The sequence below is a fragment of the Pezoporus wallicus genome, unplaced genomic scaffold, assembly GCF_028554395.1.
Source record: "Pezoporus wallicus isolate ANWC-B61680 ecotype Strahan unplaced genomic scaffold, APGP_CSIRO_Pwel_v1 scaffold_13239, whole genome shotgun sequence".
Classification (NCBI taxonomy): Eukaryota; Metazoa; Chordata; class Aves; order Psittaciformes; family Psittacidae; genus Pezoporus; species Pezoporus wallicus.
Window position 1 is genome coordinate 7,629,703 of NW_026642052.1, and position 26,709 is coordinate 7,656,411.

The 26,709-nt window shown below is 36.6% G+C and overlaps 1 protein-coding gene across 12 annotated transcripts in view; it reads right to left on the minus strand.

Annotated features, from left to right (window-relative positions):
- Positions 1-26,709, minus strand: part of LCORL (ligand dependent nuclear receptor corepressor like) — an 84,116-nt gene that overhangs the window by 22,897 nt on the left and 34,510 nt on the right. For 5 of the 12 annotated variants that reach the window (XM_057426825.1, XM_057426815.1, XM_057426818.1 and 2 more), the window contains 4 exons: positions 24,418-24,497; positions 24,017-24,146; positions 16,557-16,811; positions 6,166-6,256 (listed from right to left, as the gene is read on the minus strand). In XM_057426825.1, coding sequence (XP_057282808.1) covers positions 6,166-6,256; positions 16,557-16,811; positions 24,017-24,146; positions 24,418-24,497 — 556 coding nt within the window. Of the gene's footprint in view, positions 1-521; positions 4,771-6,165; positions 6,257-16,556; positions 16,812-24,016; positions 24,147-24,417; positions 24,498-26,709 lie in introns of those variants that run through there. The other 7 variants (XM_057426821.1, XM_057426819.1, XM_057426824.1 and 4 more) reach the window with 6 other exon arrangements.

Consider the following 26,709-nt stretch of genomic DNA (forward strand, 5'->3'; position numbering starts at 1 on the left):
ATGGGGATTGACTGGAGTAAAGGAAGAGATGACATAAGGTTAAGTACTAGCCTTTCAGTGCACTATTTCAAGAATGTAAACATTTGCCTCCTCCACAAATCCAAAAAACTATCAGGAAAGAGATCTGTCAGAGGACTCCCAAAAGATGTCCTTCCCTATTGTTCTATCCTCTTGTCGTCTCAGCCACAGACAAGACAGATCAATCTAGAAATTTCTTTAGAGACTGGGAACAGAACATACTTCTACGTACTCATACAAACAGCACAGAACTATTATAGAACAATAAATTAGTCCTATAGAAATGCTTGGTTTTTGACTTTCCTAAGTAAATAAATCCCTCAAAAATGCTATATGTTATCTGTAATATATAATATTTTTTAAATGCAAACTAAAGAAGTAGCTGTTATGAGAAGAAAATTAGAGAACTAATTCTATGAGTAATGCATTAATTCTGAGAAATCATGTCTTTCAAGCTATTTCTGGTATATACTCATAGTAAATTAGCCATTACGTGCTTAATTTATACAGTTCTTGATCTTATGCTACTGCGAATGAACTGTGCCTCAGGAGTAAGTCAAACGAGTCAGTGTACAGGTTTTTGTTTCTTTCTTTTTTTTTTTACTGAATGAGCAAAATCAATCACACATCAGTGTTGTAAATTTATGTGCAAAAGCATTGAAGTGCTTTACTACAAATTACAACGTAGAAACACGTTAACTAAACAATTAAATTCATACAATCAGATTTAGGAATATAACAACACAAATAAAACAGAATTACAGTACATTTACAACACAAGACAAATACATGGAATTCATTAGAAAATATTGTAATAAATAATTCATGAATTATAGTGCAATTGATTTATGCATAAATATAACTAATTGCCTAAAAATCAGTTGTTAACAAAAATCAGTCAAAAAAAATCAAGGCAGCCACAGAGTTTTACTAAATTACTGCGACAATGGAAATACTGCAATTAAAAAACAAATACAAGTATTTGTACTGTAAACAACTAAAAAAATCAGTCTCACTAAAGTTAATATACAATTTAATATAAAATTGTCATTAGCTACCAGAAATGGTTTAAACAGCTTTACTGAGCAGTAGTTCTAAAAACAGAGGCACTGTTTTTTTAATATAAAATACTTGAGAAACATTCAAATAAGTAGAAAGCATGTAGGGCTTGCTTTCGCCTTCATTTAAAATTCTGTTGAAACAGGAATTTTCAGAAACTGTCAATTAATACGTAGCAACTGGTAACTGAATTTATAAAACAGTTCAAAATGTGTACTTTAAATGACATTTAATGGAATACATAGGGGTTGGGATAGGAGAATCTAAATATTTCCCTGCCTTTCCTTAGTTGTGTAGTCAAAGGTTAACCTAATAATTAGAAACAAATAATTCTGTTCCTTTAAACACTTACAGGTTGAGTATCATCTATAAACTATCAAAAAATATTTTAATATACTATTTCTGACCAAAAAATAAATACAAGTACTAAAATGTTGAAAATTAATTATAATATTACATACAAAACTACTGAGTACTGTTAAGTCAATAGTAAAATGATCCCTGATTTTATGAATCCTGTTAAGTTTTTGGTCAGGTCATCTTTTAAACGATATAAAAAGAGTACTCTAACTTGCCTTCAATATAAACTTTTGATTCAAGTTTATAACATTGTCTGAGGAGTACAAAAGATCAGTATGGTACAAATATCAGGCAAAGTGTTGAAGCCCCAAATTTTTGCAAGTACAACTGTATAAAGACAGATCTTGAAACATTTAAGGTTTTTCAACCTCATTCTTCTGTGGGGATATATTCACAAATTAATCCTTCTGGCCCTCACAAAATATGGCTTAATTCTTTTAAAATGAAAGATGACCCTGACATCTGTTGTTTCATGACCTCCTTGTTATCAGGTACAGTTCTGCTTATAAAAAGGATTCATTCTGTAATATGCAAGTAAACTTCAATCACTGAAGACAATTCAGTATAGATCTGAGAGACCAAAGAACTGAGACACTGGTGGTGCAGTTTCAATGGAGTATTTTGTTTTAAAATGGAAGTTATCACTTTTTTAGTAGTATTAATATGGGCTAGATTTTGCCATCAATATTGCAGTATGCTCTTTACTTTTTTAATGGCAAGTTTATCTATAAGTCAAATTACCTTATGTGGCCCACATGTATCTAACGTCTTATTTATATAATCAACCTATAAAAATGTGAATTAGTTGGGGGATAAAAAAATGTATGCTTGTGTACTAAACGTATAAAAGTTGGAGAAAAGTTTTTTCTATGCCAAATTATACATTAAAAAATTACATTTTGAGAGGAAAAGGGCATTGATGTTCAGTATTGAATGTAAGAAGCAAGCCCCCATTCTTCATACGTAGACATATACTTTGTGATAGTACACAAAAAAAAAGTATGATATAAAGTCCAATGTGAATACTTTGAAATTCATATAAAAACTGCAATATGAAGGTAACTGGTCTCCCTTAAATTCTATTAAAAGTTACGTAAAGTGAACTGCCTAACTTCTAACTACCAAATTTATAAAGAATTTATATTATTGAAAGTTCAAAACAGCTTCACCGCTTAATATCTGTACTTCTATCAAGACCCTGAACTGCAAATTTGGTTATTAGCAAAATGATAATGTAACTTGGTATTCATTTGAAAAACTGAAAATGTTTTGAAATGTCACAGCAGCAAATACATTACAGTTACAGTGAGGTTTTTCAAAAGGAGTGTGACACAATCCTTAATAAATTTTAAGTAGTCATAACATCAACTAACCAGCACGTTTCAACAAAAAACCCCAAACAAACCCAAACCATTCTCAAGCTCATTCTGTGCACATTATGAACATGCTCTAAGTTGCATTCCGACTTTCTTCTTAAACCTTACAAGTTACCTTATTTGTCAAACTAAAAAGGAAAATTATGTTAAAATTTAAGTTATTTTATGCTCTCAGTATTCCATCTTATTTCATATTTAATAATTCTATAACTACAGTAATTTCTCAGATTTCATAAGTGTACACTTTGTAAACACCAATTCCTTTCTAAACCAACAACAGAATTTTCTTAAACTGATAAAAAAAATGCAGTTTATGCCTGCTAAACACACATTTTTAGTAATGAAATATTTTTCTTACTCGTATTGGATATTTAAGCAACAATGAACTTTTTTTCTTTCACAGAATGTACTATATCCTACTAATATTTCACAAATCCACCTCCTTGTAAGGAACTAGCTTTTAAAAAAAATCCCTTGACTTGTATAATCTGAGTTACTTACAATTTATTGCAAGTATTCTGTGAAGTATAAAAGTCTGCTAACCCTTGGTTGTGTACTTCCATAATAAGATGGATTATTGAATGGGTAGTGGTTTTTCACCAATTAAAAATTATGCTTCACATGACAAATACTTGTTTTTCCCAAAACATCTTTATGCTATTGACTACTAAATAAAACCTGAATCTTTTCACCTATTTATACAAGGATTATATTAAATACACACTATCAGAATTAAGTGAGCAACTCTATAATTCTGTCCACAGTGAAAACCCTGAATAAAACTATTTTTCAAAAGGCATGTGTGTGGTTTTTGAACTGTATAGTTTCATGTCTTCTGTCAGAGTGAGTATATGTATTTCTCACATGGTGTGTGTATATACAGACATACATACACACACACAAAACAATTTGCTAACAATTATCCTACACAGGCTTGCTACTATTCTTGCAGCTGCCAGTCCCTGAATCTGTCATATTAAATAAGCCAGTATCTGGTAATCGGAGTTTCTTCTTCGGCGGAGTCTTCAGTGTTCCAGATCTTTCTTTTACTTTATATTCTAAAGTGCTGTGAGGTACCCCATAAATTCCTTGTGCTTTGGAAACACTCATTTTCCCGCTCATTACCATTGCAATTGCTTCTTCCATTATTTCATGATCATACTGCCGATAGCGGCCACGTTTTTTTCGTGGTTGCTTATTATCTTTACGATCCAAACTATCTTCTGTATTTTCTGAGGTTCCATCTACTGTCCCATTCTTAGCATTAAGACACAAAGGAGAGAGGTCCCCATGCAGAAAGTAGGAGTCAACACTTGAGTGAGTTACAGGTCCAGAACATTCAATTTTGTTCTGTTTGGGGAGTATATTTTTCAATTTTTGAAGAGCTGATCCTTCTAAGACTGAGGAGGTTTTAGAAACGTGGTACATAACATCCAGAAGACCAGCAGTATCAGACTGTGGTTTGGACACAGAACTTATTCTTAGCTGAGGAATTTTTAATTGTACAGTAGGACTTGAAGTTTCGTACTGTAGATTTTCACTTTTTTCTTTAAATTGAGTGACCATTCTCTGTAGAGTTAACTGGTGGAGGTAACTGGAAGCTGTTGGGAATTTTAATTCTGAGGTTTCAAGTAGACTGAGTTTACTTTTTTCTGTGCGCTCTGCTTGAGCTCTTGCCCACAAGGCTACTTTTTGTAGGACTGCACAAGTTTCTTTACTGTCTTTAAATGAATAACTATCACTGAAATCTCGAGTTTTGTTTTTAAAAGGTGCAGGCTTTCCTGCTGGTAAGGCTTCTAAGTGGAGAAGTAAAGTTTTTTGAGGTATGCCATAAAGTATGCCTGCTTTATTTATGTCCAGTGCTCCAGACTGAATGTCTTTCAAAGCTTTTGAGAGCAAACCATCTGCAAACTCAGCACTTCTTTCCACATAGTCCTCTCTGTGTCTGTGTAGTCTCCTGGATGGATGGAATGAAACGATGGTAAACTGATGTATGAGAGACTCTCACACAGCTATGGAAGGGAAGGGTCCACTCCTTTATTATACTCCTTGCTTCGGTAACATCACTGCTTCTGATACTTTAAAGCCTTTGAGATGTGGTAGTTAAATGATTATCCTAGCAAAATGTTACAGTTCTGGTAGGACAGTGCGTCAAAAATCATACCGTGGCTTCTACAGCAGCCCTTCCAAGAACTTTATATCCTAGCTCAGCATTTGATAATATTCTCATGTGCTTGCTATATCCCCTTGTTCACATGCTTGCAGAGCAACACTGTTATAATTTTAATTATACAATTAACGTTTCATTAAATACCCAAATCCTGAAGGAGTTTTTGTTAGTAGAAACGTGACGTTACCGCTAAACAAGTAATAAAAGAGTCAACCCCCTCATAGAAAATTTGCAGCAATAAGTATAACTACACACAAACATCCCAAACTTACACAAAACTAGGCTTTCTACAACCAGATAAAGTGCTGTAGCTAACAAGTCCATTTTGGCAAGATAAAACACAGTATTAAAGACTTCTAGCCACTATTTACAGCTCTCTAATTACAAAGCCATTTTTGTTTTAAAACTTCTTCATACCGACAAATTAATAAAGTGCAATTTTACACCATTCAAGAAATACTGCTACTGTAGTTCTATTTGTAGTAAGTTATTCGGTAAGACATACAGGTGACAAAAAGGGTCCTTCTATGGCTAGTGGATGGGAATATGCCAAGATTGTAACAAAATCCAACAAAACAATGCATTTCACTAGTTTTGTGGTAGCTTTCAGCAGATGCAATTTTTTTTTGCTGAATAAATTTAAACATTTGCCACCACACACCATAGTCAGAACCATGATGTAAGTATAAGTACGATGATTAAGAGCTCTCTCTCGCGTGCTTGCTTGCTCTCTCTCTTATTAAGGAATATTAGAGATAGCCATTTAACTTGTTCATGTTAGTTGAAGAATATTCTAAATCTAAATATTAACATGCTCACTTTAGGCCAAAATTGAAGTTTCCTATGAAAACTCTGAAAGAATGTATCTACATCTTCTACTAGCCTATTACTTTAAATGTGTTATGTAATAAATTTTCAGGTAATTTTTAGTAACATGAACTAAAGTTTGGTGATTGTTCTGATAACTTTTCTTTAAACAGAAAAAAAAAGGAAAAAGACACATGAAACATATGATATATACATAGACACACACTTATGAGTGACAAAATTCTTTTGAAAGCAAAATAGGAACCACGTGTGTGTCAGTATATACAAATATGTTATGAACACAAAACCTGACTTCAGGAGAGAAACCTGGATTGTCTTTAATATAAGCTGAAAAGATTCCTAAGGATTGCTTACCCAGACACTGAGTTTTCAGAACACAACAGGTCGTATTTTGGTTCTTCCAACCTTGCGCTTTTCTTTGTAGAGAGATCTAGCACTCCATCCCCTGCAAAGAATGAGCAGTGGTGATAGCAGTTGTTTAATGGTGATCTCGGAAATTTTTTTAGCAAATGTTTAGACCTATGGCCCGTTTTTTAAGCAGTTACTTCATCTTGTGAAATTACTGACATCCTTTTAACAATGTCAGCTGTCAGCAAATGGTTTTAGATGCAATTTGTAACAAAACTTTTTAAAATTAAGAAAGAAGTACAAACATCCTATTCAGAAAGGATAAAATTTAAAAGAAGACTCTATCTGAAACAGGAACACATAACGTTTGCCTAAAAATCACACGTGTGTATATACTGCATTGTTTACTTTCAAGGCAAACAAAGCAACGCACTTATTCATATTTATATACTGTAAACAACCAAACAGGATGCTGAAGTTAAAACTGAAATAACTAAATTATAGGCTTACAGGATAATTCAGCCATACAGGGATCTCGGGAGGTCTCTAGACCAACCTCCTGATCAGAGCAGGGTCAGCTGTGAGACCCCACCAGGTTACTGGATGAGACAGCAGTACCCCAGTAACTGGGAAGAAAGCTTCAGCCCAATACAGAGTTTTGGGCACAAGGCCTATGTCATTAAATATTCTAACAGTTTGTTTATACATATTCTCCCTGCCACCCCCACATATATGTAATAATGAAACTAGAGAAATGGTAAGACCTAAACTGGGGTGGGAGTCCACTCTGCTAAGTCACTGGCAAATGTTGAATTCAAGATTTATAGTTGACTGTTGAAGTCTATGAAGTACTGAAATAGAAAACCATTTTTTTAAATCAATACTCAAGAACACTGAAACATAAAGCAGCTAATTAGCACATGTATTATTCCTAGTTTGTTTTTGTCTTAAAGAAAAAAAGCACATTTAAATTATAGACAAATCCCCTAAATATATTTAATTTTATACCTTTCTTCCTTGGTTTTCTGTTTCAAACTTGGGTTGTTTTGTACGCCTGACTTCTGCAAATCTGATTTTGTTTCAACATGTACCTCAACATTCAGCTCTACAAGAAACCTTATGCTACCCATTTTTTACATTAGTGTCATTTTCATGTTACTGCATATTATTTCTAAAACATTATCAACTGTATCTATTTTCCCACAGCCTCAGATCCAGACATGAAGCACTGGCTGAACAGTCCAAATACCAACACTCAAAGAAGTCAGAAAAACTGTTAGGATAACTCTCTTTTGTACCAACGCTGCACAGAAATAGTTTTGTGTAGTAATCAAATCCATCTATTTAATTTTGACTGGTTTTCCTCATTTTTGACTGTCTTCTCCCAACTATTTTGTATTATTTGAAAGGTAACAGGAGAAAAAGTAGCATTACTCAGCCTGAGTAAAAAAATACTTATAAATATGCCACTTGTCAAAGATGCTCCTTTACTCCTGAACACATTCCTTTCAAAGTCTTCCTTAACCCTAAGAAAGCTAAAGGAAGGACTAGTTAATCACCCTTTCTGATATTCCAGAAGGAAAAGCCAATATAAAAGCACTACAGAAATATTTTTCAAGGACTACCTAGCATACCCAGCTGGAAAGTATCACAAATACCTAAGCTCACAATATCCTCAAGTCTGCGTAACAGACAGATTTAATCTGCTGTGTTGTGTCAGTCACACAAAGTACATCTCCCTTTCTTAAGTGCCTGTGTGTGCTCCCTTTCACAACAGTTTCTCCATCTTCAGTTGATATTCATAGGCACTATGATAAAATAAGTTTAAAAGAGATCACTAGAGAAAAAGTGACTTTAAAGTTCACAACTCATCAAGAGCTAATACTCTCCGCATTCAAACTTAAAAAAGTTAAAATGAAGCCAACTAGATTTCTACAGAAAAAGAAAAGCCCAAACCCAGAAAACCAAACACCACCCAACAAAGAAAACCCAAAGACTCTTGCAAGACTCCATAACAAAATCCAATGAAAACCATTTTAATTTCCAATGTTTCAGAACTGACTTTGCCAAGATACAGCCACCAATAAGCTGAAAAATTATTAAAAAGAAGACAGTACTGAAAATACAGACCCCTAAAATAAAATTTAGATACATTTTGTGCCCCTAAAGGGTAAGCAGAACTGAAGAGTCATTTCAGGTTCAAGACAGTTTGTTCCTCCAACACAGCATATGTAAGCATTAAGAATATGACACCTCCCTAAAGACAATGCTTTATGGGAAGCTGGTCCTCAGAAGGAGTGAAAGGGAACCATGCAAGAAACTTGATATACATACAAAGTACCAGATAAAGTCACCACACACCAGGATTCTATTCAGTGATTTAATTCAAATTACACCCCCCCTCTCAAAATTACAAGAAACCCAAATCATGCCCTTCTCCCACACCTCCCAAACAAGCAACATAAACCCCCCCCCCCAACTGACGCAGAAAGGGATGATAAGAAAGATTCAATAAAAATACACAGTAGTTCTTGGGTTGGTACATCTTCTTGGTTTTTAGTAGTATCAATTGTTTTATCATGTAACAAAGGAGCACCTAAAACTGGTAGGAAAGGGACAGCATTTGTTATAAATCTTTAAGACATAATGAAATGCTACCTAATGAAGCAAATTGTGTGTTATATATATGTATACACACACACACACACACAACAGTAAAGATGTTCACTTTTCATTAGGTACAAGACTAAAAGGTTTGCAAAAAGGTATCCTACAGGTTGACAATGAGCCTTGAAAACTTGTTAGTTTGCAAGGTGGGAATAAGTTGGTTTTTCTTAACCAAGCCAAGATTTTCTATTTCTAATCACTCAAAATGGGCATTTAGGCAAGAATTCTAGCAGGAACTGAGTTACAACAGGGAAAAAAAAACAAAAGAAAACAAAACAGCCAAACCACTCTAAGGCAATTTTAATAAAAGACATGGAATTACATCTACTCTTTAGCTGAAGCCATGACTACCAAGACAACAGTCTTCATAAACAGTACTACATAACTCTGGATAATATAGAAAAGATATTAATTTTTCATGTCTGCTGCTCATGATCTTCTAGTAAAGTTATTTCTATGCAAATTAAATGATTCTGATCTTCAAAGAAATGGCTCAACCTCTAGTCTTTGCTTCTTAGCACCACATCATCAGGTCCAGCAATACCAAAAAATAACTAAGTGTGATTAAAGATAATCTTCAAAATAACTGTGAGGCGGAAGAATAACTAACAGAAACTGTATGGGTCACTCTTGAATTCCTACATTTGGTGTTTCTAACAAAATTCTTTCTCCTGCTTTTCAGGAAACCTCTCACTAGCTATTATGAACCTCCTTCCTAGGTCAGACAACCTTCTCTATCCAGTCTTCATTCTCTAGGCATGGGAAAACACCACTCCTAGTGTGGGAGAGCACATCAGCCTGGCCACCACCTTCAGCTCATTCCTCTTCTGCTCTCCCAGTAGCTCTCCAGTAATCACTGAATTAAGGATCTGAGAGATACATCCCTGTCTACTCCAGCTTTAGTTTCTGGCCTTAGTTCAGTTAGCTGGGAAGTTGTCCAAGGTCTTTTTTGAACACAGTGACAGTGTCCATCTCCACAACCTCCTGTCACAGCAGTTTCTGATATTCTGAAATTGCTGTGCAAAAGCTGCTCCTTATATGCTTTTCCCTTCCAAGAAGTTTCAGAAAGCCCTGTCCAGTTCTAATATTGTGCAGTTCAGTAAGTAACTCTCCCTTTACCTTATCCATCACACTGTGGTAAACCTCAATCAGGTTTTTCATAGCAAGAAAATTACATTGCCTTGTCTCCCTTTCCTGGTAATGCCTTGCCTTCTGCTGTTTGTTTTCTGTGCTGCATATGGAGACAATGTTTTCAGAGAACTGTCAGTAAGACTGCTCTGACTAGCCCCTTTTTGCTGACCTGACATGCTATTTTGTAAAATGGAAAACTGCTAGATGAAAAGTACATGGCTATGCACTGGGTGCCCATGGCAGAGTCTTGTTAGTGACTGCAAAGAGATGCCAGAGGCTGCCCTGTGCTGGGCATAGACAGTTCTAGCTGATTCCAACAGACCCGCTGCTGGACACACCTGAACTCGGCAGCCATTTGGGCAGAATCTCTGGAAAATCATATTTAAGAAAGGGTAAAAAGTGCTGGGTGGAGACAGAAAAAAGGACCAAAAAGAATGAGAAAACAGGGGAGGGAAGCCCAGTGGCAGACGAAAATGGCAGAGAAGAAACCGTTTGGTACAGACTGTAGACACCCACACCCATTCATTCCCCTGCACCACAGGGGTTGTGGTGGTCACAAGGGTGTCTGGAGTGAAGCTGAGGCTGGGAAAGGGGGAGGAAAGATGGTGTTGTAATGTGTCTGTTTCCACTACCTGAAATAATTATTTTAATAGACAATAATTTAAGTTAATTTTCCCAAAGCAGAGTTGGTTTTGCCCATGATGGCAAGCAGTAAGCAATGACAATATCCTTAACTCGTGAGCTCTCCTCCCTGTTCTTCCCATTTTCTCCCCTTTGTGCCATTGAGAGAGGAGCAAACAAGACAGTGTCAGACATGAGTGTGGCTGTTAGCCACCAAGGCAGCCAAGGAATAAATAAACACCTACTGCCCTCCAAAACCATACATTTTTAGGGTTATCTTGTCATGCAGGAGCATTAAACAAACCACTTCTTGAATATATTTACAGCTCATACAATTTGTCTTTGGAAACATTGTATATGTACCTTAAAAAGCACAGTGTTTTCCCTAATACAGATGGTAAGAACAATATACGAAGAAAATAAAAGGTTATTTTTAGTAATGTTTGGGATTCTTTCAATAGCCCTGAACACAGCAAAGAAGAGGCCATACATGCTGTGAGCCCAGCTGCCATACTAACTTCAACATGGACTTTCACAATATGAAACTACTTTTCAAAAAATTAAGAACTGTTTCCAAATTCTGGTCCATTACTCAGAAATCATTATTTTGCTGCAAATTTTGGTGAAATCAAACGAACATTGTTAAACTGGATAATAAAATGCTATTTTAAATCATTTAAACAGGATTTTTGCTTGGATTATCCTTATTTTTCCTACTTCTTCAGTAATAGCCAACAATGACAAAGCTACAGCCTGGCTGTAAAAAGTTCAGTGTGAAGTGTCACACATTGCCGGCTACATTCTGATGTCTTCCAATCTATGATGGATTAATTAAACATGGAAATCTATGCAAATTCTCTTCATTTTTCTGCTTTGCTTACAAACTATCATTGTTCCTAGAAGATACAGCAACAAGAATAAGATAAACTATCAGATAACTTGTTTGTACCTCTTTATATTTCTGCCTCTTGTAAGTCACTTTGCTTAGAAGCCTGAGAGTGATCAACTCTCCCGTGTCTATCAAGGGAAAGCGAACTCTGCACCAAAGTGAACTGCTCCTGGAACACTCCCCAAAGAGGTCAGCATCATTACTGCACAAGAAAATAATAAGCTACTGCAAGATATTCCAACACTGTTCTTCACTCAATATTTATTCTACAAGGATGCTGCCTTTTCATTGTCTTAGTTTTGAGGACAAATAATATTGCAAAAACACACAATACCACTCTATTTTTGCTAGTTGCAGTGTATGCAAAACACTTTTTCACTATAAAGAGCATTCTTTTCAAAGCCTGGACAGTCTTGAGAATTACATGGACTAGGAAAAAAAACCAAGATATAGATATCTGAGACAGTTGATCCTAATTGACTGACGATGAAGAAATTTCCTAATTACTTAGCAGCAAGGTGCACAGGAATCAAAGTACCCTGCTAAGTTACTACACTTCCACGTGTACAAGAAAGCAGAACATAATCTGTGACTCTGCCATCAGTCAGGCATCAGCCAGACATACTTGGATGCCAGTGCTTAAATACACAGTACTGAATGATTCGGTACCAGTGGTGCAATAGGTTGACCCTGGCCAGCAGCCAGACCCCCATGCAGTCCCTCTCTCACTCCCTCTCCTCAACACTAGGCAGAAAGAAATAAGATGCAAAATGTCATCAAGATAAACACAGGGAGATCACTTACCAATTACCATCACAGGCAAAACAGAGTTGGGGAAAACTGATTTACTGCAAATTCAAACAGATTTGGATAATGAGAAAGACAAAAGTCAAAGCACCTCTCCACCTTTTCCCAGGCTCAACTGCACTCCCACTCCCTTTACCATTCTCCCCCATCTCCAGGCAGCACAGGCAGGATTGCAAATGGGGGGTTAGTACAATCTACAGGTCCTTCCTCCTCATGCTTTTCCCCCACTCCATTGTGAGTTCTCCAGAGACTGCAGTTCCTTCAGGAAATATCCAGCTGCTCAAATGTGAGGTCTTCCACCATCTGCAGTGTGAATACCTGCTCCAGAGTGATGTCTTCCATGAGCTGCAGCAGAAGACCTGCTCCATCATGGTCCTCTCTATATGCTGCAGGGAAATACCTGCTCTGGTGCCTGGAGCACCTTCTTCCCCTCCTTCTCGGACCTTGTTTCTCCTGCTGTTTCTCACTCCTCCGCCTTCTGGCATTTTTGTTCTTTCTTGAGTAAGTTCTCAGAGGCACCAGAAACCTCTTGCATGTGGCTCCACTTTGGCCTGCTGCACATCTTGCAGAGCTGACTTCTTCCATAGATGCAATCCCTGCAGCCTTCCCCAGCTACTAAAACCTGGCCACATAAACCCAATACAGAGGGATATTATGTCTTGAAGTGTCAGACCTGAATATTCTGGGAGATGACCAATAGGTACTGGAGGAAAGCAAGAAGGTTTCTTAAATGAAGATAAGATCATCCAGACATCTTCACTCAAAGAATCTTTTTTCAGTATTGAGCTAGCATTTAGCTTGGATCTACTCAGTGCAAAAAACAACCCCGAAAATGCTTCTAGTGATCTGGAAAATAAAACTAACTCCTTCCTCTCAACTGAAGTCCAAGAATCATTGCCACAGTAAAGAAACAAGAGTGCTTTATTATTTAGATAATTAATCTTAAAGATGACTACTATAAATACAAAGCATTTGCTTAAACAGAAAATGAATTTAAGTCATTATCTGCTTCACAAGACTTGAATTGAGACAGACTTCACCTTTGATGATCCATCAGAGAAATGTATAAATTTGAACCTCCTTTGTTAATGCCACTTCATTTGGAAATTGTAACAGGAATTACAAATAACAAGTAATAACAAGAGTTGCATGACAACTGAAAGACACTACTGAGAAGAGAACCATGGTATAATTTACGAGTCTCCAAACTGAAGAATACTATGTTAGGCAAAGAATAATGTACTTTTAAAATGATCCAATTGAAAAATGTCATGGTTCCCTACCATAAGCATGTAATGTGTCAATATATCCAAGTTTTCTTCAGGAAAAGGACAGAGGTGAAGAGTAGGTAAAATAACAATACACAGTCCCTGACAATAGCCAATTGAAAAAACTCTTTCTGAATCATTACACCTAGAACACTACGCAAATAAAAAGAGCAGATTGACTTTTTCCATCTTGATCTTATTTGCTTGTATTGCTACCACTACAGTGGAAACCTAAGATAGCTCAAAACTGCTATGTTATGTTGATGGGAAATGCTAAGTGCACTACAACTTTGCTGGTAGAGAAGATGGCTTAAAGCCTTTCTCCAGCTGCAGCTTTGTTTCAATACTTCCCATTACAGTAGCTCCAAACTACAGAGGAAGACTAGCACCTTTAACATCTGCAAAGCATTCCAGCAAATATGGCAATGTAAGTTCTGAGAATCTACATTATCTTACATAGCTTATGAGTCTCGCATAGTAAACTATGTATGCTGAGCAAATATTTTAGCCTCAGATCTTTTGCTGAAGATGCAGAATTCTAAACTTGTTGGTTAGCCTTGTCATAAGAAAAATGCAAATCGTATGAAAAAAGATTTAAATGCCTCAATCTCTCTATACTTTAAGTTATTCTTGAACAGATTAATAGATTTTCAAACAGCTGAGGGTGGCAGCAGAGCTCTCTTCCCGTTCCTGCCCTCTTCACCATCTGCCTTCCCCTTCATTCCTCAAAGATTTGTTTGGGCTCAGCAAGGACCAGAACCTTTCTCTGGGAACTCTGCTCCATCATGGACACTTTAAACTAGTTATTCTTTATAAGCAGCTGTTGAAGTAAGCAACAGGCTACAGTGTTGATACTAGGGAAGTACTTTCTATTGCCCTTGCAAAAGAAACATGCTTCAACCCAGCAAACTATAAATCTCTAAAATCCGTTAATTCATCCATAGCAGAGGTATGTCAAAGCACTGCAGGTATTTTCTCAGGATTTAATCTGTACAAGGTATTTACTAAACAGAGGCATGAACTGGCTTCTGCTAACCACGCAGTACAAAAGCAGGAATTCCACATTTTCTCAATGACTTAATGTCAAAGAGAAAGGATGCTTAAACTTTAATCTACACTAGGTATGTTTAGCAAGGTAAATCCATGTCAGACTACTGCCCCCCAAGCACGTGACACCTTACTGAAGACTGCATCACTGAGTACACACATATGAAATCTGCTTTCATCCTGACAAACGTATGTTTTTCTCAGAAACTAAGAACTGCAGTTCTACCTTCTTTTAATTTCTTAAGTATGGTACATGACCTAGGTATACTTTTTCCTTTGGTCTGCAGTATTATGGATTAACATGGACTCCTGTATCTGCAAAAGACAAAAGCTGCTTTTGCCACTGCTTTCAGGTGCACATGAAGTCATAACCCTTCCTGAAAATGGCTGCTAATCCAAATCAAGTCCAAAACTAACAATATTCAGATAAAATATCGTTATCAGTTTTGGACAGCAATACTCCTTGAGGCAAAGAAATTATTTCCTTTTTGTAAAGAACAGCAAGACAAACTTTACTTTTCTTGTAGCTTTACTCTGAATTAAGAAAGTTGCACTGATCTGTGACTAAAGAATGAAGTATAGAAATTTCTTCCTAAACAAATCTCCTGCTTGCATCATTCTAACCATTATGTATTTAAAGAATCCATGTGTCCAAGGGCTGACACAGACACAGTGACCTTCGTTCTCTGAAATTCCAGTATCCTGGAATTTGTCGGAGCAATCCCAGGCACAGCTACAGGGTGGGCAGAGAAGAGATTCAGAGCAGCCCTGCAGAGAAGGACTTGGGGGTGCTGCTCGATGAGAAAAATGAACATGAGCCAGCTTCAGTGTGCGCTCGCAGCCCAGAAAGCCAACTGTATCCTGGGCTGCATCAAAAGGAGCGTGACCAGCAGGTCGAAGGAGGTGATCCTGCCCCTCTACTCTGCTCTTGTGAGACCTCACCTGGAGTATTGTGTCCAGTTCTGGTGTCCTCAACATAAAAAGGACATGAAACTGTTGGAACAAGTCCAGAGGAGGGCCACAAGGATGATCAGGGGACTGGAGCACCTCCTGTATGAAGACAGGCTGAGAAAGTTGGGGCTGTTCAGCCTGGAGAAGAGAAGGTTGCGTGGAGACCTCATAGCAGCCTTCCAGTATCTGAAGGGGGGTGCTGGGGATGGACTCTTCATTAGGGACTGTAGTAATAGGACAGAGTGATGGGTTAAAACTTAAACAGGGAAAGTTTAGATTGGATATAAGGAAGAAGTTCTTTACTGTTAGGATGGTGAGGCACTGGAATAGGTTGCCCAGGGAGGCTGTGAATGCTCCATCCCTGGCGGTGTTCAAGGCCAGGTTGGACAGAGCCTTGGGTGAGATGGTTTAGGGTGAGGTGTCTCTGCCCAATGCAGGGTGGTTGGAACTAGATGATCTTAAGGTCCTTTCCAACCCTAACTATTCTATGATTCTATTCTATGAGTCTACACTCCTCTCTTTTCTCAGGAAGCTTCTTAAGTACCATTTACTTCTTCAACAAATTCTGAACTGCTGTTACCTGTGACAGTCACAGGTAAGCTGACTTAGATTCAGTATGCGAAAGAAATTCCAATACCACTTATTTAATGCAGGTACTCAGAAATGAGGATATTTTTCTGCTCACACACATTATGAAAAATGTTTCTTGAAAGAACATGAGGTTTTGGCTGGTGGTTTTTTTTGGGGGGTTTCCCTCTGGCCATTTCTCTTACAATATTTTTTCATGGTGCTTAAAGGAAAATATATTCGTTTCTTTTAAGTGTTAAGTTGATGCAATGCCAATTTTCTTTCAACCTTATTTTAATCACATAGGATAATTCTTTTTCCTATATAGTGATTACTACTTTAGAAAAATGAAATAAAGATATCTGACACAGGCATTGTTTTTAAATGAATAAGACTTAAAAAGGCAATAATTGACAGCAAAACACAAATAAGCAGATATAGACGTTTACCTTGCTGAGTATTCTGTTCTTGAGTTCGATTCACAGTGAGGTCTAGAGGGCTATCCTGTTCTTCCTGAAGGGAGTTTTCCGTTTGGTTCATTTGGATACTTTTACATATCAGACTTGGTTCAAACGATGAACCATTTCTGTTCTCTTGAATTTTGCTACTTTTTGAAATGTACTCAATCGCAAACTGACGGATCATTTTTTTCATTAATTCCTGAGCAACTAGGGGAATGTTAGGATCACAGTTCTGAGGAAGATCTAGGAATAAAAAACAACAACAACACAGGCAACAGATGCATTAAAAACAAATTTCATTACTTTTCTTTAAATAAAGACCTCCCATAAGCCAAATAAATGTGTATAATAAGTACATGTATAACAAACATTAATTCAGATGTATACAAGTTTTTCTTATGAGCATTTCTAACTTGAGGTCACTTTGAAGAACATGTTTAGCACACATCAGTAACCTCATTCCTCTGTCATAGCATGCAAGTAAAACTATGTGGGTAGATCTACAACGCAAATATGGGAGTCGGTACTTATTGCTGGCAAGCAAGTTGAATTTTCACTTGCAGACTGCACATGTTCACTTTTGAAAATAGTTCTGAATACAAACAGTAGAAGTTAAATAAATCTATGAATTAATACATAATTAAATCACTTTCAAAGAACAACTATAACAAAAATAATTCAATTGCAGTACTATTTATTAGTCCCTTTCTTAACAGAACAGTTGCACTTTTGAGGAGCTGATCTTAAAGAGACAAAATTTGTTTTACCTATGTACTAGATTACAATCCCCATTGTAGAATCAGGATAGCAATGTCAAAACTGATACAATGCTACTTGAAATGTCCCATACAAACTGCAGCAATACAAGCAATTGAATTTTTACAATAAAGTTGTATATTTTTATTGTAAAATCTCACAGGATTTTCAGGTCATTTTCAAAGTTCTACCAATAAAAACATCTGGCAGAAAAGCTTTATTTCCTATTCTAAACTGCAGGTACCTTATTTTTCATTTGTGTGTCTAAGAGTCCCATGGAGAGAAGTGTTTCAAAAAAAGCCAAAAAGGATCAAACATACGATACCTATGAATTTATTTTAATGTTATCTGTCAGCTAGAAGAAAGTTAAACATCTTATTAAGCATAGCTGAAACCAAATTTGTTAATCACTGAAAAGGATCTGAACACAAATATAAGTGCCAGAAAGATCAACAAAATAAGGCATAAGTAACTATGTATAAATAACAATACTTAGCATAAATAACAATGTAATTAAGAAACTCACTTAAAGCAAGCTGTGTTATTCATCAGTGTAAAACTGCATTGATGACTGCAATATTTTATTTCACAAAACAAGCATAATTGTCTATACTCAAAAGATCTATGTTATTCTTTAAAGTGGTAGTAGTAGTACTCGTTTCACTACCCCACTGTTCCTTCTCTTTCAACTCTACACAAACACAAACCAAAAATATCTTTTTTGATGTTTTAACCACTGCCCATCCTTGAGTTCACAGGTAATGAATGAAACAGATTTCACCAAGAAGAGACAGGGATTTAAAGATTTAAGGTAAGTATGAATATGATAAAGATAATCAGCTTTTAGGTCAGCCTGGATTGCCTTAAAGAAACACCAAAGGCTATGGTGGCAGTTACTGGGATACTTAACATACTCTGAAACAGGTAAGACAGGAGACAAACTGAGTTTTGTTTTCAGGGAAGTGGAGAAACCAAAATGACTGGATAAGGTAGATGTTTGCATGCAAAGTGTAAATTTCCCAATAGGTAGTTTGGAGTATCACCCAGCATATTTGCTCAAGCATTTTATGCCAATACATCTACTAGCAAGAATGACCACTGAAACAGATCAAAGAATGTTGCTCCGGGTTTTATCTAGTTCAGTCCTGAATACTTCCATTGATAGAGACTGCACAACCTTGCCAGGTAGCCTGTTCCACTTTCTTACCTACCCTCACTTTTCCTTACACAAAAAGGAGCCTCTTGTTTCAATTTCTTATCTTTCACTGTCCCTTTGTGCACCATTGTAAAGACTTTGACCCTGTCTTCTCAGTAACCTCCTCAGGGGTACTGGAAAGCTGATCTTGATTTATTCCTATTAATGATGCTTTGCTTCCTAATAGAGGATGAAGCTGGGGATACATAATTTTTATTATGAGGAAGAAGTAATTTAAAGTATTTTGAAGTTGGAAATAATTTCTCACAGCTCTCCAAATGATATAACCAGAAATAAGATGTTAGATACTCAAAGAAGAAAAAGTTACATGGTTTCATAAGCCATTTTCTTTTTACACACTGTACATTTTTGAAAGAAAATAAACTTTTTAAGGGTAAATGCAACTTTTACATAATGTCTTATCAATATAAACCTCCTGAATGACCAGACTAGGGTACACGTACTACAAACATAATACTTCAAATGTATTATATAAAGTCTAATTACTTACATTCAAAGGCTGTAAGTACATATTATTATACAAGTATACAATGAAAGCATGTAGAGACCTGTGATTTTAAATTCATGGTAGGAAAGTTTCACTACACGTGGAAAATTCGTAATTAGTCACCTAAAATTTTTAAACACAACTTACTGTATTCTGGGGTAAGTATTAGGTCTCTGAGCTTAGTATCACTAGCAAATAATTATTATCAGCAGATGGCACCAGATATATTTTGAATGACCCAGAAAGTTTTTCTGCTAGGATGCCTTATTAGAAGTCATGAATATAGCAACTTACAAAACTTTAAATCTACATGCCTACATCTAAGTTTCTTTTTTTTCACATAGTTTTAAAACATGAGATTTAAAACATAGATTTAAAACATGAGGCATATGCATTTACTTCATGGATTATGTATGTACATACATACAACCTCAAACCCAGCAGAACAGTCAGGAATCAGGAATAAAAAGTAGCTCTGATGTTCCACTAGTTTCTCTCACATCACTGTAGATCTCCTGATATTATTAGGATAAAAGAAGGCTAAGTAACACATTTCTATGCTATAATCTGATACATTCTGTTTGTGATTGTCCAATTACAGACAGAATGCAAGAGAAGGCAGTAATAAAGACAATGTGTATGACTAACTGCAATGATTTATTTTAATTCAAAGCTCACATTTAGGATTGAAACTTCCTCAGTTTATGTAGTTTTAATATTAAAATCCATATTCTTAACTACTCTCTACATTAATGCAATGCGTGATCATTAGACTGCAACGCACAATGTAGCGACCAATTTAAGTGATAGTTCAGACCTACACATGTATTTGGTAAGACAATGGGCAAGGAATTAAATGCTCCCAAAACAGTGCTCCACAATAGTACTCTATTTCTTGAAAATCAGTATTTGTTTTTTTTCATTAGAAAATCAAAATAGTGACTTAATTTCTCTTCTGATACTACACCAAAAACCACTGGAAATCAACAGTGAATTGCCCTCCTAGCTTAAAATCATGCTGTGAGAGTAGCAGAACTAAAAACACCTGGTTACTCATCAGCATGTTTCCTATATTCACTCCAGCTTCTCACAAAAAGGCCACATTTTCCAGAACAACCCTGCCTCAACAGACACCAACGGAGCTGTCCCAGCAATATTCTTAGCTCTACTTGTAAACTTGTCCCATTCACTGCCAGATCACCAGCAAGTTAAAAACAGAATAAAGCAATTTATTCTAAGCCATGTATCATAATTAATTTAGTTAACTTGACTGGTCAACAACAGAAGGAATAAGGGCCAAGTTCACTCTAGTCTTCTGCTCAACATTCAAAATTTTTCCGTTCTCTTCTCAGATAGTCATGTTCATTACTCTACATACATGCATATCTCTAAGGTTTTTCTTAAACCCAGTGGAAGATGACCAAGAAATTCAGAAGTCAGTGAAGACAGCAACACTGGCAGGCAGGCAGTCAACACAAAAGTAGTATGTTTTACTTCCTTAAGAAAGCAGCTGAAATCCTGCTAAACATTCTTTCCTGATTAACTTGATGAAAAGGGACAGCAGTGTCATACAAACTGACTGCACGACTTCCTACAGAAAATCTTTCAGATTTTGACAGGACTTCTTAAAATTAACTAAAAAAGAACTGCAGTTATTGGATTAAGTAGTAAATACATCTCAAAACTACACCTCAGAAAGAAACACTTTTTTGTAGTTTGAGATTGTGTGCAAGATTACATTTTCATAGGCTTGCCAAATTAGACATATACTGTCCAAGAAGCATGATCAGCAAGTGATATCTTTGTGTATCTGAGCTATAACTTAGCAATGAACAGGAGGACTCGGAGTCAAATGCAGGTATGCGCTATGGTGTAAGAAAGCCCTAGTTATGAATGGAAATATTTTAGGAAACAGATACCTAGAAACAAACTTCAAAAAGCTTGGAGGGAAATTATTTTGGTATGGAAATATGGCACTGAACATACTCAGAGTTGCCCAGAGAATCTGGAAAGATTTAAGTCATCCTGACCATCTTCTCCCTCCAGTTTTGTGCCTCAATTCCTTAATTTCTGCAAAAGCTTTTCAGGTTTCCATCTTCTCCTGGTAGGTCATGTCCTGAAGACAAAACCTGATTCACCATCAGTGTATTTAAATGACCTTTTCTTTTTTTTCCCCTCTTCTCCCTTAATTTTTGTTTTAAAAGGTCACATTAATATTGCATGGAAAAAAGCTTTGAAGAACATACAGTGTGAATACATACAGAACCAGGAAAATTAGTTATCCATGATCAAAATGTCTGATCTAGCTCTTACAGCTTCAGTTCTGCCATGTAATGATGATCACATATGCAACACTAATAGTCACAGGGGAGAAAAAAAAAACAAGACTAATAAGTATTTTTTAAAGCACATAATGTTTTTTCCTTGTAATTGTTTCTTTGACAAAGAAAAATGGGTGGAATTTAATGTTATTTAAGTGGAAAAGTATCACAGTCTACTCTGCTTTCAACACTGAATGGGTAAAGAGAAATATCGTGCTTAGCAAGAAAGTATCTGAGTTTCAGATATATTGTTTAATGGAAACAATCAAAGTTTAATAAAAAAAATTAATTTGGCTTTAACTGAGGTGCCTGCTGAGGGCAGGAGTTTCCTACAGACCCCTATCTACAAAACTAGTCTTTTATACATAGGTAAGACAGGTTTCTAAGAGAAAGACTGTTACTTAGTTTACCATCTTGGCAGTAATTCTATCATCCTCTTAAGAGGAAAGAGGAATAATCTTTGTCTAAGAGTCTACAGACAATTGCTCATCTTATAAATGCCTGAAGATTGCACACTGTGGACAATGATATAACTTGGCTGCAAGTTTTGAGATCTTTTGGAATAATTTCCTCATGACAAAAAGCCCCACAACCCTCACCTAAAAGGAAGCCTGAAAATTACAAACCCCAGCCCCACACTAACTTGTTCTAAAATAAAAGAATAGTGAGACCAATAAAAGCAACTCTCAGATTTGCTCACTAGTCTTAGAAGTTGTTCACAGGGGGCCCAAATGAAATCTATGCTATTTACAATAGTAAGAAACAGTATATGATTTTAAGGAGTTAGCAATCTAAACACAGAAACAAGTGTTACTTCTATTTTAAACACAGCCAGACAAGGATTCTACTTTCTCTAGGGGCAGAGGAGGAATGGGGGGCATGTGTGTGTATGTGTATCTGGTTTAGTACCAGTTATAAAAACTGTTCCTTATCTAAACAATTACTTAAAATTTTTTGACAGTTTTTCCCCAAGTTGATCTAAAAAAGCTTACAAAAACTCAGAAAGCAGACTTGGCAAAACTCTTCATCTTCCTCCTATAAAGCCAAGACAATTACTTAAATACCTCATAAATTGGTTTCACATGCCCTTGTAGATATAGGGGTTTTCTTCCTTTTCAGTTCCAATCATTTGAACAACTTAAGAGACTGGAATCTGAACTGAATATTTTTAGAAAACTGTGCAGAAAGTACCTTTTACATAAGGACACACAAGTCCTTCAGAGAATCACAAAAACAATCGGAAAAGACTTTGGTTTTGTTATTCAGTAGACAAAACCTTTTTAACTTAGCATTACTGATCTGGCAGATAAAAAAACCTAAGGGAGATGCTAAAAGCCAAATGCTCTTTGTGAAAAACTTCACAGAAGTCACTCACTCCAGTAAGGTCATGCAAAGTTTCACTTCTCCCATGATAAAAGTTCCTCTCAAGGAGTATCTCCAGCAGAAGCACAAAGCCGGAAAATGTTGAAGAACACTGTACATCAAGCCCAAGAACAGATATGAGAAAGTAGAAATTTGAAGGAATTAAAACATTTGCCTAGGGATATGCCATGAAACTGAGTCTGTGATGAATATACAAGAATTTCAGAAATAATGAGGTGGCAACTTCACTGGATATTTCAAATGGAAAAAGTTTTAAAGAAATCCAAGGAACAAAGACAGGCTCAAAATGCTGTTGCACTCCATTTAAAGCCCAAAGCAAAATGCAGGCTGAACACACAGATGCCCTGTACAGAAAAATATTTGGCACCCCCCAGGTTTAAGGGCACAGTAATCTCTTCCTGCTACAGCAAGGTAAAAGAGAAAATTAGCTTTGGGTTGCTCTCCCACCTACATGAAGGAAGAGAACATGGCTCACACTCTAATTCTTTGCTGGAGCAAGGAAAAGGCCGTCACCCTATTCATACTCAGCTATTTTGACATCCAAGTACATCTACTAAACCTAAGAAAAACCTGTGGAAGTTGTAGTTACCGAGTAGATCTGCTTTCACAGAAATTTAAGGAAGAAAATGAGTTATTTCTGCTTCTGGTGACAGTGACTAGTTAACTTATATGAGCCAAGCTGACTTGTCAGTCATTCATGTACTGCTATAACATGCAGAGTGCCAAAGAACAAGATCTACTAAATTAGCTCTTTAATTCTTTGACTATATATTTTGACAAGAAGTTTTAACCTCTGACTTGGATATATCTGAAGTATTAGGTTTTGTGTGAGAAGATCTCAAATACCATTTTCTAATCTGTAATACACATTCTCTCACCTAAAAACAGTCTTCCTGCTGAAAACTAGAAGTCAAAGTTTAGGAACAGGAAATGTTTACATGTTTAAAATTCCAGAGATTGGCACCTGAACTTGGCACAAAAATAAAGTAGCAGGTCATGGTAAAAAAAAAAAAACAAAACACAACCCAAAACCCAAACCAAACAATAAAATAACAGGGATTCAGGAATATAACACACAATGTGACAGTACTAACAGAAACACTAAATAGGAAGAGCAGTGCCTCCCTTGGTGACTCAAGTAAGCAGAGAAAAAGATTAAGGAAAACAAAGAATAAAGAGAAATGACATTCAGTAGATAAATGAAAACTACTTAAAGTAAACCCTGAATAATTTGATTCTTCTAGATTTGTGTCATTTCTCTTAATATAAAAGACATGCTTATTACCTTTCTTTCGAAAGAGTGCATTTAGATAGTTTTCTGCTTGGCATTCAATTTTATCAGTGTTGGACTGGCCCTGAGATGACAGTTCCTCTGTAGGTGTTGACTGTGAAGAACCGATAACTGATGCGCGATCCTAGAAGACATACAAAGATTATAACATCTTTCAGAAGTTTGTCTACTGGTAGTATGATATACAATTACATTATTGAGCTAAAATTGAGTAAAAGAATCACTAAAAATATATTTACAATAGAACCAAACCATCTCACTCCCTCTCATAGCCAAATATATCTTGAGTCAAAATGCAGTATTAACTTATTTGCAAAATTCAATTCTCCGATTCCTACTTTCATACAAAAACTTGGGTGTTGGGGAGTCATGCTTGATATCATGTTCATACTTACACTGACTGCTTCTTTGTGTAAATTACAAAAGGAACATTTCTCATCCATAGACCAGTCAGTTAGCTCTTCTGGCTCACAGTCTTAAAAGAAGAAAAAAAAGCTAGATGTTTTAAACAAGCAAAAATGGATTTTGAGAACAAAATACACAGCCTCCAAATCTCTTAAATAAATTCCATCATAATCTAATATACATTTATTGCTACAATATAGTCAGTATTCAATTCTTTCTTGTCTAGCTCACATAGCTTAACTTTCAAATAAAGGGCACCTTTTTAGGAGGAAAGGTAAACTCAGACATTTCAATTAATTACCTATCACAGTTACTTAAGGCATCTGAATACTGTAAATAAATCTCTGAATTCCAGTCAACATTCATTTTAACACCGTGCAAAGTGTTAAACAAGTGTATAAACTTGTAAACTAAGCTAGAATTAAGACTCCTCCTCATTTCCTACATGTGTTGTACTTAAAATATTTTAACTGACTTGATATCATCACTGTAGGTAAAACAAACCCTTATACTCACTTGTAGCACTTGATTTATTTAGAAAACTTTCAAGTAACTTTGTATGTTTTATCAGAAGGTGTACTTTAATCTTGAGGGAATGTAGAACTTAAGCAGAATGCATATATCAAGTCCAGTCTTCTCCTATTGAATGCTTCCTTAAGCAAGTTAAGCCCCACTTCAAAAGTTAAGTTTTCCACCTCATACACTGTTTTCTTCCCAAGCCACCAATTGCCTTAAAGCTTGTCCCAGATCAACTGTGCTAATAATCAAAATTAACCTTCTAATTTCTTGTTTAAATTTATTCATGGCAAGTTATTCCAGTTTATAAGAACAATGTCACAAAAGCAAACAATAACTGTTTACGTATTTAGCACCTTGATGTATTTGTAGAGAGTATCATTACATGCCATTTACACTTCATTTTGCTAGGCTAATGTAGTGCACCCAGTTTTCTCTCATGAGATTCAACCCTCTGCACTCCATCTGCAACCACCTTTTCTGCACCATTCTCACTTGAACACCCACTTCCTGAACACAGGTGACCAAGACGTCAAGATGATGCCTTTCTTTTACCAGACTTCCTTAAACTGCAGGCAATACTCTTCCTACAGTATCCTAAGTTGTGCATGAGTCTCCCACAGATGCAGCATTTTGGCAAGTGAATGACCCTGATTAACTACAACACCAAGGCCCTGTCCATCCCATCCATTTCCAGCTCATACACTTACAACTTAACACCTCCCCGACCTTAATTACCAGATATGTTTCTTACTTTTGTCTGTACCAGTAAATTACAATGACAGTTCTACCAGGGAGGTTCTTGGGATTACCTACTTCCAGTAACACACTGTGATAGGTTGACCCTGGCTGGCTACCAACCCCCACGCAGCCTCTCTCTGAACAGGGCAGAGGGAGAAAATAAGGTTGAAAAACATGTGGATCCAGATAAAGACAGGGAGACCACTTACCAGTTACTGCCACAGGCAAGCCAAACTCAATTTGGGGAAAATTAATTGCATTTATTGTCAATAAAAATAGATTTGCATGATAAGAAAGGCCAAAACTAAAATGATCTTACCACTCTTTCTTCCCAGGCTTCAATTTCACTGCTTCATTCCTTACTCTTCTACCTTCTTCCCCATCCCAACCAGTGCAAGGAGGATAAGAAACAGAAGCTGTCCTCAGTTAATAACAGTTCCTGTCTGCCTCTCCTCCTCACATTTTTACCCTGTACTGGCGTGGGGTCCTTCCCACCAGCCTTCATGACCTGCACCAGTGTGGGTCTTTCCCACAGCTACAGCTCCTCATGAACTGCTCTAGTGTGTGTCTTTTCCACAGGGCACAAGTCCTTCAGGAAGGGATTACTCCAAAGGCCCACAGTTCCTGCCAGAAAATGGGCTCCTTCACGGTCTTCTCTCTACAGGCTGCAATTCCTGACAGTAGCATGCTTCAGCATGGGCTCTCTATGGGCTGTAGCATGTCCACCTGCTTCAGTGTGGAGTCTTCCACGAGCTGCAGTGTGGCTATCTGTTCTGATATGGTCCTCCTCAATCTGCAGGTTCTACCTGGTCTCTCCACGGGCTGTAGGGGACTCTCTGCTTTGATGCCCGCAGCACCTCCCTACCCTCTTCTCTGACCTCACTGTCTGCTGAGTTGTTTCCCCCACCCCAACAACTGATGAGCCTTTACTCTCTCTTAAATGCATTATCATAGAGGGACCATCAGAAATAAAATGAATCTGCAAAAACGAGCTTCATGAGTGTGAACATAACCCAAATAACTGT